The sequence below is a fragment of the Barbatula barbatula genome, assembly GCF_947034865.1.
Source record: "Barbatula barbatula genome assembly, chromosome: 20".
Classification (NCBI taxonomy): domain Eukaryota; kingdom Metazoa; phylum Chordata; class Actinopteri; order Cypriniformes; family Nemacheilidae; genus Barbatula; species Barbatula barbatula.
This window is the reverse complement of record NC_136783.1, coordinates 9,846,002-9,865,346: the sequence shown is the minus strand read 5'-3', so window position 1 is coordinate 9,865,346 and position 19,345 is coordinate 9,846,002. Positions and strand designations below refer to the sequence as shown.

General features: G+C 38.5%; 1 protein-coding gene across 2 annotated transcripts; it reads left to right on the top strand.

Annotated features, from left to right (window-relative positions):
• The first annotated feature begins 727 nt into the window (after positions 1-727).
• myom2a (myomesin 2a) lies at positions 728-18,865 on the top strand. Of its 2 annotated transcripts, XM_079483581.1 has the most exons (37): positions 728-810; positions 1,954-2,065; positions 2,590-2,682; positions 3,057-3,192; positions 3,386-3,540; positions 4,533-4,625; positions 6,018-6,106; positions 6,190-6,231; positions 7,440-7,604; positions 7,706-7,867; positions 7,990-8,131; positions 8,254-8,447; positions 8,843-8,899; positions 10,441-10,568; positions 10,897-11,080; positions 11,550-11,724; positions 11,814-11,935; positions 13,035-13,222; positions 13,379-13,505; positions 13,682-13,860; positions 13,959-14,073; positions 14,832-14,991; positions 15,098-15,204; positions 15,279-15,323; positions 15,414-15,550; positions 15,686-15,830; positions 15,917-15,976; positions 16,044-16,111; positions 16,206-16,319; positions 16,431-16,518; positions 16,623-16,661; positions 16,847-16,952; positions 17,069-17,232; positions 17,372-17,408; positions 17,511-17,533; positions 17,741-17,796; positions 17,962-18,865. In XM_079483581.1, exons 2-37 carry the CDS (start codon positions 1,980-1,982, stop codon positions 18,457-18,459), a joined length of 4,479 nt encoding a protein of 1,492 aa, XP_079339707.1. In that variant the 5' UTR covers positions 728-810; positions 1,954-1,979; the 3' UTR covers positions 18,460-18,865. The 2 variants fall into 2 exon arrangements, with proteins under 2 accessions (XP_079339707.1, XP_079339708.1); XM_079483582.1 differs by lacking the exons at positions 8,843-8,899; positions 10,441-10,568; positions 10,897-11,080 and having other exon boundaries at positions 748-810.
• The last annotated feature ends 480 nt before the right edge of the window (positions 18,866-19,345 follow it).

Genomic DNA, 19,345 nt, shown 5'->3' with positions numbered 1-19,345 from the left:
GTAGTAAATGTTCAACATGTAAAATTCAATCTACAGTTTTATGGATATAGTGATTACTGTACATGTCCAGGGTCTAGTGGGGTTGACACTAATGATCAGTTAATGTCTTGTACAGCAGTACTGTAACTGGTGGGTGTCATTTACAGTCGTGCTGTTTTATCTGCTGTTAAAAATAGATACTGGCAACTGCAGGTCAGGGGAGGGAAGATTAAAACCCTAAAAAGGGCTCCTAAGATGCCGACTTCAGCATCATTAAAGAATTACTTTGACTTAGTGAAAAAGTTAAAACATTGACAATAAAAGTATCCGGCTTAATTTTAAACCCTGGGTATTGTTATAATTACCATTTTAGGGGGTTCAGAAGGTCTCGAGAAGGAAGAAGACAGCATGATGGAGTTTTAAACAGACTTACTGTTACTGTCTTCATAGCAAATATGCTTTTGTCCCATATATGTTAGTGAGATGTTTATCCCCGGTAACTAACGTACAGTATCTCTCAAATCGATCTGTTTTGATATTATGATTCTCAGCATTTTTCCGTTTTACCTTTTGGTCTCAAGAAAAATCAAAACGACAACAAAAATAAACATTTAGCCTCTTCTAAACCACACTTGTCTGGTTGTCGGTCAATCTGTAAAATGGGTCTGAAATTGAGGTAAACGCTATATATAGTCTTAAGAGTATCCTTACATGGGGAGGCTGAGCAAGGCATTCCCTAAGTGAGCACATTATTTTTGTTCCATCAGCAAGAGCTTTGCGACTGCTCTCAGCGTGCTCTTCCAACTCTCAAAGCTCTTCTTTTCTCTCGGGGTAAGTACGGGTGTATGTTATTATTCTGTTTACAAACACAGTTCGGGAAACTTCTTCCCCAAATGTATATTTTAGTTTAACTTTATTAGAATTTTTTTTCTTGAGAAATGTAAATAAATTAATGAATCTCAAGGGGAGGCTGTCCTGTGCTGATATTGAAATTGCTTGTGACTGTTTAAGATAGTTTTTAAATGCTTGTGGTCCCTTTAAAGTGCTGTTTTTCTTTAAGTGCTAGTTATCCATTTTTCCGTATAGATTTTGTTTCTGGTTAATTTCTAGTAAAATGTCAAAACTTGCACAAATTCTTTAGTTTGTTTTTACATGAGACTTCATCACTATAGGTCAAAGGTCAACTAGGAAGGATTTTGCTAAGATCCTTTTGCTCAATTTATCTGCCACTAGGAGTTTTCTGCCATTGAGATATGTGTGTTTGTGTCCATGAGTTATTCAGGGGTCAGATTTGCACTTTCTCGCCTGTAATGTGATGCATATGAGCTCCTGGTGCTGCTGATGGGTTGGAATGTGAAGAAGCAGTATGCTGCTTTTTGACTATGTTATGATTAAATGACATTAGACAAGGACAAAATAAACTCAAAGATTATTTGTAACTGCATTTTCAAATCTCAATCTTGATTAATTAAGGTGGAATTTTTGGTCTTAAAAGTGGCAGAAGTTTTATTTCACCAGTTTAATAAATGTATTGATGGTTTCAATGGCAACTACATAAACAAACTTTATGTGGCCCAATCTTAACTTAACACAAACAGGAAGTTAACTTCAGGCCAGTTGAGAGCTTCCGATGAAACCGTCTGCCTTGATGATGGTAGTTGACGTGGATAAAGGCAGTTTGTTTGATTATATTATCGCTTAGTGTATTTATGTGTATATTTTGACATGATTTTCAAGAGCGTCCGATGAAACCGTCTGACTTGATGGTGGTATAGTTCACTTGGATGAAGGCAATTTGCTTATTTCTATTATCGCTGAGTGTATTTCTGCGTGTATTTTGACATGATTTTCAAAAACATCTCTCACATTTGTAATGCTACTATTCTACAAAGCATTCTTAAGTATACCTTTTATCCAGCAAACTTTTAGAGGTGGTCAGATTAAATGCCCGATGGGCCATGGTGTGGCCATTAGGTTTGCTTTTTCAGAGTGTTCCCGACATGCCTGCGAAGGCCGTAACACTTTATCGGCAGGAGCAAAAGCAACATCAAAGCTCCAAACGTGTTGTTCAGCACTCCTCAACCAGGTACGGGATTCGATTGGCTTACTTCACAGTCAGTTTGTCGTGAGCTTGACTCAGAGGCTTCAGCAAACCAGATCCATCATCCCTAAACACAACCATCTGCTTAAACTAATTCTGCTCTTTTCAGTCGCCTAGGGGAGTTGATTGGAAACTAGATTATGGCTGATTTAAACCCTATAGTAAGGGCACACAAAATGTCTTTAAAACAGAAATGTAAGTGTGCAGTTGTAAGTAGTCAGTATGTAGTACTGCTACAGTGTGAACACTACTATCCATTGCCTTTCGTTTAACCAGCATGAATAGACCTGTTTTAACCAAACCATGACTAACTGTAACCCGAAGGTACATTGATTCACTCCGTTGGATGGATTTAGCACCATTTCAAGTAGTCATCAGTGAACATTTTAGCCTATTACATATATTTTGTTGGGTCACAGCAATGCCACCTTAAGCATAGTATAAAATAAGCATGATAAATGATATCCACGTTGTATTAAATGCAGAAGTGCTGTTGTGATGTGTTGAAGGTGTTCCAGCTGTCAGTTGGTGATAAAGGAGCAGGTCCAAGCCTCTGAGGCTATGGCAGAACCAGCCTACACAGTGCCAACCTTCAGGGAGAGGTGAGGTTTTATTGGTTACCACATGCGTTACAGTTCTGTGGACTATTTTGAGACGGTGTAAGAGAAAACCTGAAACCCTTTTCCATATTTACAGATGACAAAAATGACACTGCCACTGTATTCTAAGACCTGTGGTTTAGATGGGATTTTAATGCTCATAATTTGCGACATGTGAACCCGATTTTGTCAAAATGACCATGTTACTTTTATTTAGTGATGAGTAATATTAGTTTGTATCTGGAAAAGTAGTTTGTTTTAGTGTATTAAATATTACACAATGTAGAAGGGAGGTTGTTTCCTAAATTCTGTATGATTAAGTAAAACATATAAAATGCCCATTTAACCTTGTATGTGAATTTCGTGTGTGTGTTTAGGGCTCCTGAGGGCATGCAGGAGTATCAGAGGATGGCCGCTCACTTTGGAAGAGACCTGGTCCAAATCCAACAAGAGCTGCACAGAATGAAAGTGGTCACAAAACAGCAAGTGGAAAACATTGAGATTACTAGAGAGGTGAACATCAACATCTTGCTTAAATGTGAATTGAATGCCAAAAGTACTTTGAAGATGCTGTTTGTGACATTGGTAACTGAACATTCACACACTGTCCTTCAGATGTCAGGCTGCTTTGGTCTTTTCGAAGTTCACAGTCTTATATAAAAGCGGATAATTTGACTATGACTCAGTCCATCTTGTTCTTTAACAGGTTAGGGCAATGATGCCAGTCAGGAAGGATTTTCTTGCTGAGGTTCCCAAAGCACCAGACTTTCTGGTCAGTCTGAGACCTCACACTGTTTGGGAGAAGACCCCGGTGAAGTTGTTCTGCACTGTGTCCGGCCAGCCGGTCCCTATTGTCAGATGGTATGGGCTTCAGTATTATATAGTATAAAGCAGATGTTGCAAAACACATTTAAACAATTGATTCAATTGATTTAGAAAAGTTGTTACTTGAAGGGAACTTCTGTCATAATTGTATTACTCTCATGCCGGTTGAAAACCTGTATATGACTCTTTCTTCCGTGGAACACAAAATAAGATATTGTGAGAAATGTCTCAGTGGTTTTGTGTCAATACAATGGAAGTCAATTGCTGCGTTCCAATTCGCGTACTATCCGTCCTAAATAGTATTCGAAAAAAGAATTAGTATGTCCCAAATCATAGTATGCTGAAATAAGTATTCTTAAAGTCCCCGGATTGTCTACCGTTCCCAGTGAAAATTCAAAGTGTAAATCCATGGACACTTAACGGCTGATACAACTCACCGCAAGAGGGCAGAGTTTGGAGACGCAAGACTGCATTAATTAAATTAAATAAAAGATGCTTCGCTGAATGAATGAATGAATGAACGAACGAACGAAAGTATACAGGAAACATTACATACAAAATTATAAATGAACAAACACTTAAATTCAAGGAAAGCTGTATCATGTCATTTACGGCCACTTCCATTAGTATGTCCCAGTGTATGCATACAGTTTTGCTACGTACTAAATATATATACTTTTTGTATACACTTATCCATAACAAAAACAGGACATTCTTTAAGGGCATAGTATAAGTAGGCGAACTGGAACACAGCAAATGTGTTTTATTACCAAAATTCAGCTTTTGTGTTGTGCAGAAGAAAGAAAGTAATCCAGGTCTGTGGTGAACAAATGATGAAAGATTTTATTTTTGAGTGAAATATCCCTTGAAAAATTCACAGATTTTCTTCAACAATACAAATTACATAATCGTACAAATTTTTGGTGTATTCTTCTAGAGAGCCCCGACACTTTCATTGAAGCCCTGGTTCTTTCATTGGTTTTCATTTAAATATTGTTAAACTAAATGCAATTTCTCTGTGTTGGCAGGTATAAGAATAATGTTGCTATTGAGCCATTGAGCGCCCCTGGAAAGTACAAGATTGAGAACAAGTATGGAGTTCATAGTCTGATCATTAGCAGGTATGACTTGACAACAGATCCTGTGATACTGTCGGTATAAATATTTTTATCATTGCATGGTTCCAAAATGTACTTAATGGTCCAGTGTGTAATTTTTATGGTTGACAAAAATGCACTATAATATTCATAACTATGTGTTTTGAGGTGTATAAAGACCTTACGTTATGAAGCGTTTACAATCTTAGAATGAGCTATTTCTATCTACACCGCGGGTCCCCTTGCATGGCATTCGCCATGTTGTTTCTACAGTATCCCTAAACGGACAAACTGCTCTACAGAGTGGGTTTGATAAATACGTTCTCCTTAGACAAAGAAGTGAAAACGTGGCAACATCTTAGTCCTGTGTCAGCCACCGTAGTGCTTTAAAGTGAGGGGTGGAGTTTGGATTAATGTCACATTTGAATTGGAGAACACATACCTGTTCAGTCATTTATATGATATTCAATGGACCTTTATTTGATCAAAAAGAGCTAACGTGTTACGACATGAGAGCTGAGCAAATCACGATTACTTAAATTTTTGGGTGAAATGTCCCTCTGCGTCCTTAACCAATGACTGGATCCAGTCTCAACCCTTCCCTCTCTCCAATGGCCAGTGAAAGTGAATGAAGACTAATGGAAGCGACACTATCCTATTTAGTCCCGGTGAGGTTGGTCTTGAAGAAGTCTCAGCTGTTGGTCCTGCTCAGCTTAGCTATGCGTCATTTGATCCTGGAACTCCCCATGCCATCAAGACTCACAGCCGCCATGACGGCAGCACCATTCAAAGACGTCCATCACTTCAGTCACTATTTACAGTATTCTAAATAGACACTCATTCATTATAAATGTTTCTTCTTATGTGGTTCTTTAACTTTTACAAAGAAAATGAGTGGTCTAGTTGTGTTGAGATCTCTGTGGATGTGGACAAACTCTCAAGCATTGCGAAGGAAACCAGTGGCTCTAAAATAGTCCTTGAAGGCTGAAGGTCACATTTCTGCTCTATTCTCACCCACTGCTCCAAGAACAGCCTGGCATGTCTTAGACCAACCCTACACTGTCCTGTCATGTGAGATCATGGTGTGGATGCAAACATCCCTTTTCCATTCATACCAAGTGGTTCTTTAAAAGAGGTGTGAGGAACACAAAGAGCAAGTGTTTCCACATGGTTGACTAGCCGTACACCCTCAGGGGACATTTAAGATGCTTTGATGGTGTACTTTAATGTTTACGTCGCTCCTAAAATTCATTTCAAGACAAAAAAGACAAAGTAATAATTAGTGGCTTACAATAAGAGCATAGAGTTATTCATTTAAGAATTGTTATTGGAAAGATTTGATGACAAATTTACAGTTCATGTTGAAACTTTTTTTGTATAATAAACACAGAAACAATTGTGAAATTGTTCTTGTAGATGTGGACTGAGTGATTCTGGGGTGTACAGTGCTGTGGCTACCAATCCCCATGGAAAGGTCATCTCAAAGGCAACAGTCTGTGTCAGGAGTGAGTTTTATAATTCTGTTTTCTCATATCTTGTCACTTCCTTTTGTTGATAGTTTTTTAATCTTGGTTGTTTTTTCATGTAGAGGCACAAGGAGGAGGAGAGCTCGCCCATCTGCCTGGACTAGGTAAGAAGGAGCTTCAGCATTTGGCTGATGGCCAGATCTGAACGACCTCCCTTGAGATCATGAGCCATAAATACCCTGATCTGGTCCAGCCTTGATAAGACATGGAAACAATGTTGTTTTTTTGTCCCTGGGTTCATTTGTTCTTGTAAACACAAGGCAGGGCGGTAAACACATTCTGGAGTTGCCAATGTCGAAAGATTCACTGGGGTCCGGTCCAAAAGACTGAGACCATTTTGAAATTGATACTCAAAATCTTTAACCTCAGAATTTACCAGACCTGGACAATTACTATTACTTACTTTATATAATTTATATATTGTCTTTGTCCTTCCTAAACCTAGTGTTTTTATGAATCATAGTAACAGCATAGTTTGTAAATGACCACAACTAAAAAACTCAAATTATTTTATTTATGAAACCTGAGATGTTATGGCAACCTATTGCCATTGAGTATATGAGTTTACAATTCTTATATTTATTTGTCTTAAAACTATAATGGTTTAAGGCAATTGGTTTCCTCAAATGGATTGAGTTACTGTTACTTGTCAAAGTTGACAGTGAAATTTCATTTTTCAATTCTAAATATGAAAAAATATGTTATGACAGAAATGTTTATTCCTTAGAATTATTCCTTGGAATTGTATCATACTACGAAAACCTTTAACCAAAATTGCTTTGTTACTGGAAAGTAAATTCTTTTTTGAAAACAGCTGAAATACTGTCACGCTACTAAAATTGTGTCGCTTATTCAATAACTGTGATTATATAAAGGGGTCATATGGCACAAATACATGTTTTTCTAAAACCTGATGTTCCAAATATGGTAAGAGGCGTTACATTTCTGTCACACGCTTGCAGTATTCCACCAATCACTAGGCACCCGTTAACTGGCCAATCGTAGCACATCTCGCTCTTCAGAGCAATGAGTTTTGTAAAAAATCTGCACGTTTCAGAGAGGCGGGGCAAATAGAAGATACAAACATGCACAGTAATTGGATAAAACTGTGTTTTTGAACCTGACATTTTTTAAACACATTGCATTACATCTAAAACAAACGATAATATTAGTTTAAGCCATGTCATATGACCCCTTCAGGTCCAGTTATAAAGCTGTGAGCTACCTCATATCCCAGAAATGCTCTGTCCATGACAGCCTTATAGGCATGAAAATATGAAATACGTGACACATCTTGTATTATTCCCTGCAGTCCCCCTGCTCAGTGGCATTCATGCCAGTAAACTGGATGTGACTCTGCTGGACAAGTTTGGAGTGACTTTTGGTACCGAGGGAGAATCTGTTAGTCTGATGTGCACCATGGTGGTTGTCCCTGATCTTCCAAACCTGCCACCAGAGGCCATGTGGTACAGAGACGGTGAGATGACTACTGTTCCCCTTTCTTTCTTTTCTTCTACAAATAACAGGGAATTTGTTTTTACAGCACAGCTCATTAACACAGTGTATTTGTATGTGTAGATACTTTGTTAACAACATCCAGGTGGGCTGAAATGTCTATTGGTGGTGGCGTTGCCAAGCTCACGTTTCCACACCTGAACAAGGACGATGAGGGCCTGTACACCCTTCGCATTTGGACCAAGGACGGAACCACTGAACACAGTGCTTACCTGTTTGTTAAAGGTTTGTAAAATGGCTTTATTAAATTATTTAGTGATGAATGCATGAGCAGTTTTGAATGGTACACAGCTGTGAATTGCTTTCGAAGAAATAAACGTTGATTTACCATGTTTTTGGTTTATTAGATGCCACTCCCACAGTGTCTGGTGCCCCTGGTGCCCCCATGGATGTTGTTGCCTCTGATGTCAATGCTGATTATGTCCTGATCTCCTGGAAAACTCCTAACACCACCCATGAGGCTCCCATCGTTGGCTACTTTGTTGACAGGTGAAATCCCTCCAGCTTAAACATTATACACTTTTACGTCATTAAAAATAAACAAATATTTTAATTTATTCATTTTGCATTGCATTGCGTTGTCTTACGCCTAAATCGTGTTACTTTGGTAGACGTAAGTCTGGAACTAAAGACTGGGTGCAGTGTAATGACTCCCCTGTGAAAGTGTGCAAGCTGCCCGTCCATGGCCTGACTGAAGGTGCATCCTACCACTTCAGAGTGAGAGCTGTGAACAAATCTGGCATCAGTCTGCCCTCTAGGATGTCCTCTGGCGTGATCGCTGGAGAACTGGAGATTGATGTGGAAGGTAGGGATAAACACTTTCCTGACAATTATTTTATCCACATTCAGGGTACCATGAATCCATGACGCTGGCATCATGAGTGCCTCAGTTGAGCTATCAGATCCTTTGCCGATACAACCCCCGGGATAACCCCACATCATTAAATAGAGCTTTACTAAAGCAATTGGTGATAGATCAGTAGTCAAAGGCTGTTTCCTGTAGGTCCGACTTATCAGTCTTCATGTATGGTAAGTCTACATTACGCAGGGTTTTTTTTTATCTCCCTAAGTGTTCAGTTGTGTTTTTGTGGCCATTTTAACGTTTGTACATAGATACATTTGTGTTGAGAGTCCAGTGTTTCATGTTAGATCCGATCTACAGTCCTGATGGCAAAGTATTATGTTTATGTATTGAAACAGTGGTTAAAATCGAAGGGAAATATGACATTGTGATTCGACAGGAGGAACTACAAGGAGGTACATTCAATAATTAACATTAATCTTTCTCCATCCTTTAAATCCAACTGCATGCTAACTTCTGTCAAAACATTTTTGGTTAAGATTTCACGTAACAAGGGTCTAACAGTAAAAAAATTTGTTCATTAATTCAGTACATTTTCCAAACGATGTATTCTAAAAACAAATTCGCCTTCCATTGAATTTTTTTTAAATAAAATCTACGAATTGTTTTTCAAAACAAATAAAGAATAAATAATTTTATTTTGAAGAAAAATCTGTCCATCTTTTAGTACATGGTAAAAAGCAACTTGTAAGATCTACGTGATGTTTATTTGCTAAAGATTTGCACACAGTTTTGAATTACATTTCACTTCAAATAAAAAAATTATCAATAAAATTTACTTAAAAACCTGCGTGCACAAACAATTACAGGTAGAATGGCTGATTTGGTAAGGTACTATCTTTAGCCTTCTAGCACTGAAATCCTGATCCCACCCTCCATGCGAAACACTGTCCAAAGCCACACCTCCTCCAAAACACATGAATGCGCACAAAGCTTTGTAAATAACAGCTTTACAACAGGATTAGATGCAACATAGTTCCCGTCAAACGCTGGGTAACAATGTCGTTGAGCTAATCCATAAAGGTCCACAAACTAAGCAACATAATCAAAACCCATTCATAACATATACCTACCTACATGCATTTACATTTCATTTACATTTAGTCATTTAGCAGACACTTTTATCCAAAACGACTTACAAAGAGTTTGGGGAGCAATAAGCAATATGTCATAAAAGAGCAATAGTACATTAGGAGCTGATACGTTGCCTTTCACAGACGATATACCGTATATAATTATAATTGGACCACTTTACTTAGGATGTAAAGAGATTTCCATCCGGCATGACAAAAAACAGGATCACCTATTCTGCCTTTAAAGTGAATAAAAAATAAGCAAATCCTTCTAGTTGTTTTTTACAGTGTACTTCAAAAGCATAATCATTTTTTCATTTAGATTTGTTTCCAGTGATTGTGAGAACTGGCTAACCAGCTAACAATATTAGTTGTGGTGATGTGTTTCCATCAAAAGTTGTAGTCATAGTGGCCAACCGATGAGTGAATCTAAAGTGTGCTCTTCAAAGTGAATTTAACCCATTATATTAATGTAATACACATATAAGACACTTATACAGCATTTAAAATTGTTCTTCTTTAGTGTTGTCTATCGTTTAAAATATCATTGCCAGGTTGTGACACTGAAATTTTGGCCGAAAGTGATTATTTCTCTCTGCGTTTAATATTTTAAAACTGAAAACTGAAAATGAATTTTCCTTTTATAAGGACAGTACCCAACAGTATCAGTGTTGTCAAACACTACCTGATTTACATTTCAATCTTATCTTTTAAAACAAGCATTGATGATAAATCATTTTGTGCCAAAATGTATGTTGTCTCAGCACATAAGAACTTAGTTACTAACCAACCTCAATTAAGTATATTATAGAAGTATATTGATGATTAAATGTACAATAAATGTTTGATTTATTCCTGTTTAGTGTATGTTACAATACCAGAACCACCCACCAATGTGCATGCTACAGAAATAAACAAAACATACATTGTTCTGAGTTGGACACCACCCAGCCCTCGTGGACGGGCACCCGTGTGGTACCTCATTGAGAAGGTGTGTGTACACTTTTCTGTTGTATAATCCTTCACATCTCTTTATCTGGTATATTGTGTTAAGAAATAGCCTTAAATATCCTATAATAAAAATGTTACAATTAAAATAGCTTAACATAGGTTTGAAAAAGTCATTATCTTCTGTTAGTCAAGAAGAAACGTCCTGTAATAGAATGGTGTTAAGAAATTGTCATTTTAAATGCATTAAAATAAAAAACTAACCTAAACCCGTCACTCTTTGGTTTAGGAGGGTAACTGTAAACCAATATAAATACTAACACTTCCCTTTGCCTCTTCATAATTGCCGTCTATGACTCTCCATGGCTTAGTGTGTAGGTGACAGTCACCTCTGGCAGAGAGTCAACACCGCCGTCCAGCTACGCTCCCCCCGTTACCCTGTTTTCGATATGGAGGACGGGAAATCTTACAGTTTCCGCGTAATCACTGTCAACAAATATGGCTCAAGTGAGCCGTCAGAACCCACAGATCCCATCCAAAAGGTGGACCCTCATGGTAAGCCGGCTCTAACTGCCCATGTGTGACTCTTGGGTCCTGGTGTTGGGGTTGTCTAACTCTAAGATGCCAAAATATGTAAACTCAGCTGCAACAGTGTCCATGAAGTCATCAAGATGATCTTCAAATGCTTTTTGTATAACTACTATACTTTCATGCTGTATTTCGCAGGTATTGTTCCAAACATTGGTATGTATGTATTACTGTACCACACTTTGCCACGGACTGATTTTTGCTTTTTGGGTCACATCTCACTAAAATGACTCAAACATCACAATGATCTTGAGTGCTGTTCTTCATAGTGTTGCTGTATGACACCTTGAGATTAACACTCAAAAGTACACATTTATTCTCTTGTAGTTTCACTTTCGACAGGCTATCCACCATCTTTACTTTCAGCTGGACTGACTACGAATTATATTTGTGACAATATCTAAAGTGTTTTGACATTGTATTTTGGTTTATGCAGGTGTCCCATCTGCCCCGGGACAGGTGATCGCTTCCAGAAACACCAAAACCTCTGCTTTCGTGAAGTGGGAGGCTCCCAAACACCCCAACAACCTCATGGGTTACTATGTGGACGCCTCTGTGGTCGGCTCCAAGACCTGGTTCCCTTGTAACCACAGGCCTTACAAACACACCAGGTAAAACATGAATACTCTGTTGAATACCGGTTATTACAGATAATGGTGAATTTTAACTTTAAGCTTGTCTATCTGCATTTATTTGTTAGGTTTGTGGTCCACGGTTTGGTTCCAGGTGATACCTACGTGTTCCGTGTGCAAGCTGTGAATGCTTATGGACTGAGCGAAGAGTCGCAGGAATCTGATCCACTCTTCATCGATGCTGCACTCAGTATGTCCCTTAAACTAGATTATATAACTAACAATAGTACGTCTTTATCAAAGTAGTTGCAGCAGCCGGTTATGACAACCAAAACAAAGTAACTAAATAATGTATTTGTATTACATTTGGCAGACACTTTTATTACAGTGACACATTACTGCAGAGCAATCAGGGGTAAGGTGTCTTGCTCAAGGGCACTTCAGTCATGACCTGCTGGCACTGAGATTTGAACCGGCAACCTTCTGATCACAAGCCCAACACTGTAAACCCCAGGCCACAACTGACCCCTTGTGTCTACAGTAGTTTTTTTGTCAGTACTGTATAAGATATTACTTAATGGTTGATGAGTGTAATATCAGTATGAATACCTACTGGCCGGTGGTCTTAGACTATATACTGACACCTGCTGGTGTGGATGCAACATCATGCCAAAGCAAAGAATCATGAGATTGCACATTGACAGAAAGAAACCGTGAAAACGAGTGTTACTAAATAATATCGAAAAGCAGCAAATGAAAGCTAATAAAGACCACATGAAGCTGCTTGATCAAATGTCATTTTTTTTTACTCATTTCAGGATTAAAATTAACAGACATTTGACTTTTGTTGGATTTTTCAATCCCTACTTACTTTGTAGTGTTCTATAGTTTTAATGCGTGTTTACCTGTAGTGTGTCATTTTAAACATCTACAAATGCTGCTAATTTCTTTAGGTTTACAAAATGTAAACACCTATGTTATTTTATACAGAGAGGGCAGTGGAGTACGGTATGTATGTGACATATTTTCATACGTGAAGTGACATTACACCTCCTCTCCTCACATCTGCACACCATCCCAATGATTTCAGTTTGTTGAATTGACAGTGACCCACTTCAATGCAAGGCTCATATAGAAGTCTTGCTTGTATACTAACTTGACATGACCACCTGTTCATCTCACAGTGTTTAAACAAAAGACTTTCACAATCAATGATTAAATCACGCACTTGATCATGATTTTATCCCCATCGACTGATTCACAGTGCCAGTCACTATATATGCTCGGCACAGGCGTCATGTACTGCATGAACTTCACTAAATCTTTCTTCCTCTATGCTACACAATCAGCCACCCCCTCCGCTCCATACGGCATTTGTCTGCTGAACTGCAACGGATCCTCTATGACTCTGGCCTGGAAACGCCCCAAACACACAGGCGGCACCAAGATCACATCTTATTACCTGGACAAGCGCGAAGCAGGATTAATAAACTGGAAGGAGGTCAGCCCCAGCCCAGCCGTCCACAGGATCTTTACGGTACGTTTCACCTCTGTTTGACAACATGCATTATTGAATATATGTCTGCCTTCTATATAAAAAGATTACAGACTAAATAACGAATTAAATAACACTTGTTAAATGATGTATTTTGTGCGTGTCTCATATTGGTCTCTGTGTCACATCTGCATTCAGGTGGAGAATCTGACTGGTGGAGTTTTCTATGAGTTTAAGGTTCAGGCCACTAACTTGGCTGGAGTTGGCTTGCCGTCAGATCCCAGCAAAGCTTTTGCCTGCGTGGCCTGGACAATGCCTGAACCTGGTCAGTATCTTGTTTGATCTACACTGCTCTCGAGCTAGAACAGGTGTAATCAAAAATGAGATGAACATTTTCCCTTCTTCCAAACAAAACATATCACTAATAAATGTTTCTGAGATGTCAAACACAGCACATGTGCATTTAAACATGACGCAAATCTTTGTGACCTATGTGACCAGGTCCAGCGCATGACATCACTTTCTGGGAGGTGCGTGATACCTCTCTCCTGGTACAGTGGAAGGCACCCGTGTACGCTGGAGAGAGTCCTGTCACTGGATACTTTGTGGACATGGCTAAGAAGGGCTCATCAGATTTTGTCACTGTAAATGCTGAGCCTGTTGGCCATCGTTACCTGAGGGTATGACAAGCCACTTCTTCTGTGTTCTGCATTAAAAGAACAAAAAATTTTTTTTTTACTCCAAAGCCCTCACCATCACCAATATTTATCCTTTGTAGGTAACTGGACTAGAGGCTGGACAATCGTATGTGTTTAAACTGCGGGCTGTGAATGCTAAAGGTGTTGGAAAAGCCTCCGATTTGTCTGATCCTGTATGTGCAAAAGCACTGCCAGGTAACCGCAGTGACACACAGCAATCTTCATGACCGTTATTTACAGCCTAAACTTAGGAATTAATATTAGAATAAAGACTATTATTAGAAAAAGGCAACAATGGAGTCCTACCCCTAAACCTTACCCAGCAAAGTTAATTGATTTAATGTTGGATCAATAACTAAATAAACATTGAGTCAACACTAAATCAATAATCTTTGTTATCTGGGATTGGCATACATCATACTTAAATGTAGATCATATGAATTTATACAAATTAGCCACTTCAGACAATAAGTACAAATTGCCACGCAATCATGTTGTTGTTTAAAGGGATGATTCACCCAAACTTCTGTCATCATTTACTCACCTTCGAGTTGTTCCACATGTGTATAAATGTCTTTGTTCTGATAAACACGATAAACACAGAGAATGATATTTGGAAGAATGCTTGTGACCATACAGATCTAAGACCCCATTTACTACTGTAGTAGAACAATTACTTTCTGGGGCACTTTTGACTACTATTGTCATTTTTCCTACTGTTGGGGTCAATGGTGGTCAAGAACTGTTTGGTACCAAGCATTATTCAAAATATATTTATCTGTGTTCAAAGAAATTCATACAGATTTGAGTAAGTAAAAGTGAGTAATTCATGACAAAATGTTCATTTTTAGGTGCACTGTTCCTTTAACATGCAACACATTAGCATTTTGTCTAGTTGACGTGTGATAGAAAAAATAGTGACACTCAAATGAAGTATGTGTGATTTTCTTAAGGTACAAAGGAAATTGTGTGCGGCGTGGACGAAGAGACCGGAGACATTTTCATCAAATTTGAAGCTTGTGAGATTTCTGAGACCTCCAAGTTCATTTGGTCAAAGTCCTACAAGGAAATCACTGAATCAAACAGGGTCTCCATCACATCTTCTGGAAGACAGTATGTTGGCCTTAACATTATGGATTTTGTCATTCATTCCCACTACATTATATCTGTATCTATCGCTATCTACATTCTGAAGTAATGTGCGATGTGTTTGTTCCAGATCAAAGATGACATTTGTAAACGCTGAGATGGAAGATCTGGGCACCTACTCTGTGGCAGTGACTGATACCGAAGGAGTTTCATCCAGTTACACCATCAATGAAGAAGGTCACTAATTCGGGTATAAATATCTTAGTTATTTTTTCAAAACATAAATCTAATCAATGTGTTTTCCTTTACAGAACTCAAAAAAGTGCTTGAGTTGAGCTACAACATCAGACACCCCAGTGAGTCGCCTGTGCAATGTTGATATGTTTTGGTTATAGTTTCAAAGGAATCTAGATGATTATAAATATGACCTTGCTTTTGTTTATCAGTCGTTCCACTGAAGACGGAGCTGAATTATGAGATTCTGGAGAAGGGTCATGTGCGTTTCTGGGTGCAGGCATTGAAGCTGTCGTCTTCTGCAAACTACAGGTTCATCGTCAATGATAAAGCCATTTCGAGCGCGGAGGTACAGCCCCAACACCCTTGCAAGAAACATAATATGCATTTATTCTCATAAAGTAATGTAATATTATTTATTTAGACAATTAGGGATTGAAAAAACAAGTAGACTGCTTGATTAACATTTCATACTTGTATTTAGGGATACAAAATCAGCCATGATGTTAACACCGGAATCATCCAGATGACCATTGAACACTTCACCAAGGCCAATGAAGGCACTTACACCATTCAGATCCACGATGGCAAAGCCAAGAGCCAAAGCTCGCTGGTTCTTGTGGGAGATGGTAAATGTCTAGTCCAACCGTCTGTGTCTAGTGCTGTTGTGGGAAAAAAAACTGTCACCAAATGTTCTTTGTTTTTTAAATTTTAGCATTCAAAGTTGCTCTGAAGGAAGCTGAGTTCCAGAGAAAAGAACACATCAGAAAACAAGGTTTGTGATTATCTACTGTAAGTAATGATCAGTTTGCAACGCTGTTACATTATACTTTTGTTTTCAGGTCCTCACTTCTCAGAGTACCTGACTTTCCATGTGATGGATGACTGCACGGTTATGCTTGTCGGCAAGGTAAACACGACCCTGACACACAGTAGAGAGATTCGAGTTATACATGTGTTTGAGGTTGATATCAATACTTTCTGTCCACATTCTTGCACTTTAGCTGGCCAATGTGAAGAAAGAGACAACATTCGCCTGGTTTAAAGATGATGAAGAAATTACACTCGATGTTAAACCAAACCCAATGTCTGGATCGTGCGCCCTTCCTATCCCTATGGTATGACAACCAGAGAAGTGTTTATATGAAGCATTCACATAAAGTAATGTTGTAATAGATAATTGACAGGCTTCATACATCCAAAATAACTTGTTTTTGTATATTGAACAGTTCTCAAGGAAAGACCAGGGAATTTACAAAGCTGTACTGGGTGATGATCGTGGAAAAGATACTTCTGTTTATGATATTTCTGGCAAAGGTAATCTCCTCATAAGATCTACAAGAGGGCACTAAAGGAAATTAGTGTGAGACTAATGTTCATGTTGAATTATGAAATTGATATGTTTTATTTTTTGTTGGCAGTGTTTGAAGACATCATCAATGCCATTGCTAGTATTGCTGGTATGGTAAAACACTTCAGATTTTATGATATTGTTATGTTCTTTTGCAAACAATACAAAATCATTGAACTTGATTCTTAGACACATCTGCCATATCTGACAAATGAGGATAAATCTGAGTATCTACTGTATATACAGTATCGCCAATAGTGTAATATGTATCCATTTAAAAATGTTTTCATGCAGGTTCCTCTGCATCTGAATTGGTTCTTCAGTGCACACCAGAGGGTATCAGACTGCAATGCTACATGAAGTACTACACCGAGGAGATGAAAACCAGCTGGTTTCATAAGTACATTCACAATAATTCAAGAATATTTATTCTTATAATATTTATAAGATAAGCTTTAAAGGAAAGCAAAACACATATCAGCGTTTATGGTCAATGTGAGTGTTGCTTTTTTATAGAGAGAGTAAGATCTCCTCCTCAGAGAAGATGAGAATTGGAGGTACGTCTGAAATGGCCTGGATGCAGATCTGTGAGCCCACAGATAAGGAAAAGGGTCATTACACCATTGAGGTCCATGATGGCAGAACATCACACTCTCGCACCTTTGACCTTTCTGGACAAGGCAAGTGCAGATTTAACAACTGAATTAGACGATTCTTTTTGTATTGGAACAGTAGGAAGGAAAAACCTTTTAATGGTTTCTGTTAATGTGCTCGGTTTCTGTCATGTTTTACCTATTTTCATTTCTTCTCTTTTAACAGCATACACTGATGCTTATGCAGAGTTCCAAAGACTCAAGTAAGATATTCTCCTTTTCTTATTATGAGTGTCTTGTAAATACAGTCACATATTTGTTTAGGAATCAAAAGTAGTTGACTAATATTGTCTCTCTTATACCAGGGCTGCTGCCTTTGCCGAGAAGAGTGAGTATTAAAGTCATTCAAGATAAACATGAATAAGAGTATAATTCAGTTTTCATGCATACTTTACCTGAGGCAGTGTGCCTAAAGTGAAAATATCTCATTCAGTCAGCTTTAATTCATATTCAGATGCCATAACTAGTCAAACAAAATCATTTTTGAGAAAGTTTTCAAATGTGTGCCCAAATGTGAACTATTTTCCCCCTGTAGATCGTGGCAGAGTGGTAGGAGGTCTCCCAGATGTTGTCACTATTATGGAGAAGAAGGTAAGATTTATTTTTCCTGGGTTCATTTAATACTAGGTGTGTCGCGAAGTGGGGAATAACCACGAAGTGGGGGGACATAATCTGATATTGTGATAGGCCTATTTGATACATTTGTATGTTTTCTTTGGGCACATACTGAACACTTATGACCTGTCACCTCTGCAGACCCTAAGTCTAACTTGTACAGTGTGGGGTGACCCCAGTCCAGAGGTCACCTGGTTTAAGAATGAGCAGGAAGTTTTGTCCGTTGACCGCTACAAGATCACCTTTGAGAGCGGCAAGTTCGCCAGCCTCACCATCAACACCGTGACCGTGGATGACTCTGGAAAATACAGCATCAACGTAAGGAACAAATACGGAGGTGAATTCGTTGAGATCACAGTCAGTGTCTACAAACAAGGCGATGAGATTCCTGAGCCTAAACTGGGACAGATGTCCAGACCCGCTGCTACCCCCAAGCCAGCCACACCCGTTTCACAGCCAGCAAAGACCCCGACTCCTCAAACTCCTACGCCCTCCATTAAGTCCCCAACCCCTACTCCACCTCCCTCTGTGAAGTCCCCAACTCCATCTCCAGCTCCCAAATCTCCAACCCCACCGAGATCCATGAGATCCCCCACTCCACCAAGATCTTTGAGATCTCCCACTCCTACTAAGAAATAAACTATGGCTTATAGCACCTACAAATATGTGAGGCATTGATAGAGCTGATGTATAGAGTTTAAAAACAACTTTACCTTTTAGTTTGCTGCTTTTTTGATGCAGTTGTTTATAAGTCAGTATGAGTCACCGGTACAGTTAAGAAATTATAGATACTTGTTATAAACAGAAGATTCATTTAAGTAAAGATCAGCTTAAACTCAAGACTATGCCTCCAATGTACCAGTTCATCTCTATAAATGAGAAAATCAATTGGAAGTTTGTGTTTTACGTGTTGCAATCTCATCAAAAAGATGAGAGATGTGTTTTTGGATCAGTCAGAATGATCACAAAGGCCATCGCTGTCTAACTTGTCATTGTTCTGTACCCCCAAATAAAAAGCAGTCTCCTCTGTGGAGTGAATCTTATGTAGCTGTGAGTTTGTGTCTCTTTCTTGATTGCAACAGGATATCATTTGACCTGAGCAGGTCATTACAAGCACATTTGACAGAATTTACAGACTTTACTAACATTAGTGTTATAAAGTTCTTTCTTGCATGAAGTATTCCTGTAGGTCATTTGGTAGAGCATTGCATTAGCAGCGCAAATGTCTGGTTTATATATTCATAAGAAACACACATACTGATATAAATGTATAGCTTGGATAAATTGTAATGCACTTTATTTATTTTATAAAAAATTTAAATGAGTAAATACACATTTACATTATAGTAAATATAATATAATATTCATTTATTATATTACACAAATTAATATAACTTAATATCTGTATTGTTAAAGGTCATGGCCTATAGGTTAGAGAGTCGGACTCCAGAAAGTTGCCAGTTCGATCGATAACGACTGAGGTGTGCTTGAGCAAGGCACCTTACCCCTACTTGCTCCCCGGGCG

Bases quoted from the DNA above. Each gene is read 5' to 3' on its own strand.
- myom2a (XM_079483581.1), top strand. From the start codon at position 1,980: ATGCCTGCGAAGGCCGTAACACTTTATCGGCAGGAGCAAAAGCAACAT. The intron at 10,569-10,896 runs GTGTGTGTACAC...TCCATGGCTTAG, and splicing joins TGTGGTACCTCATTGAGAAG to TGTGTAGGTGACAGTCACCT. The intron at 17,534-17,740 runs GTGAGTATTAAA...TTCCCCCTGTAG, and splicing joins TGCTGCCTTTGCCGAGAAGA to ATCGTGGCAGAGTGGTAGGA.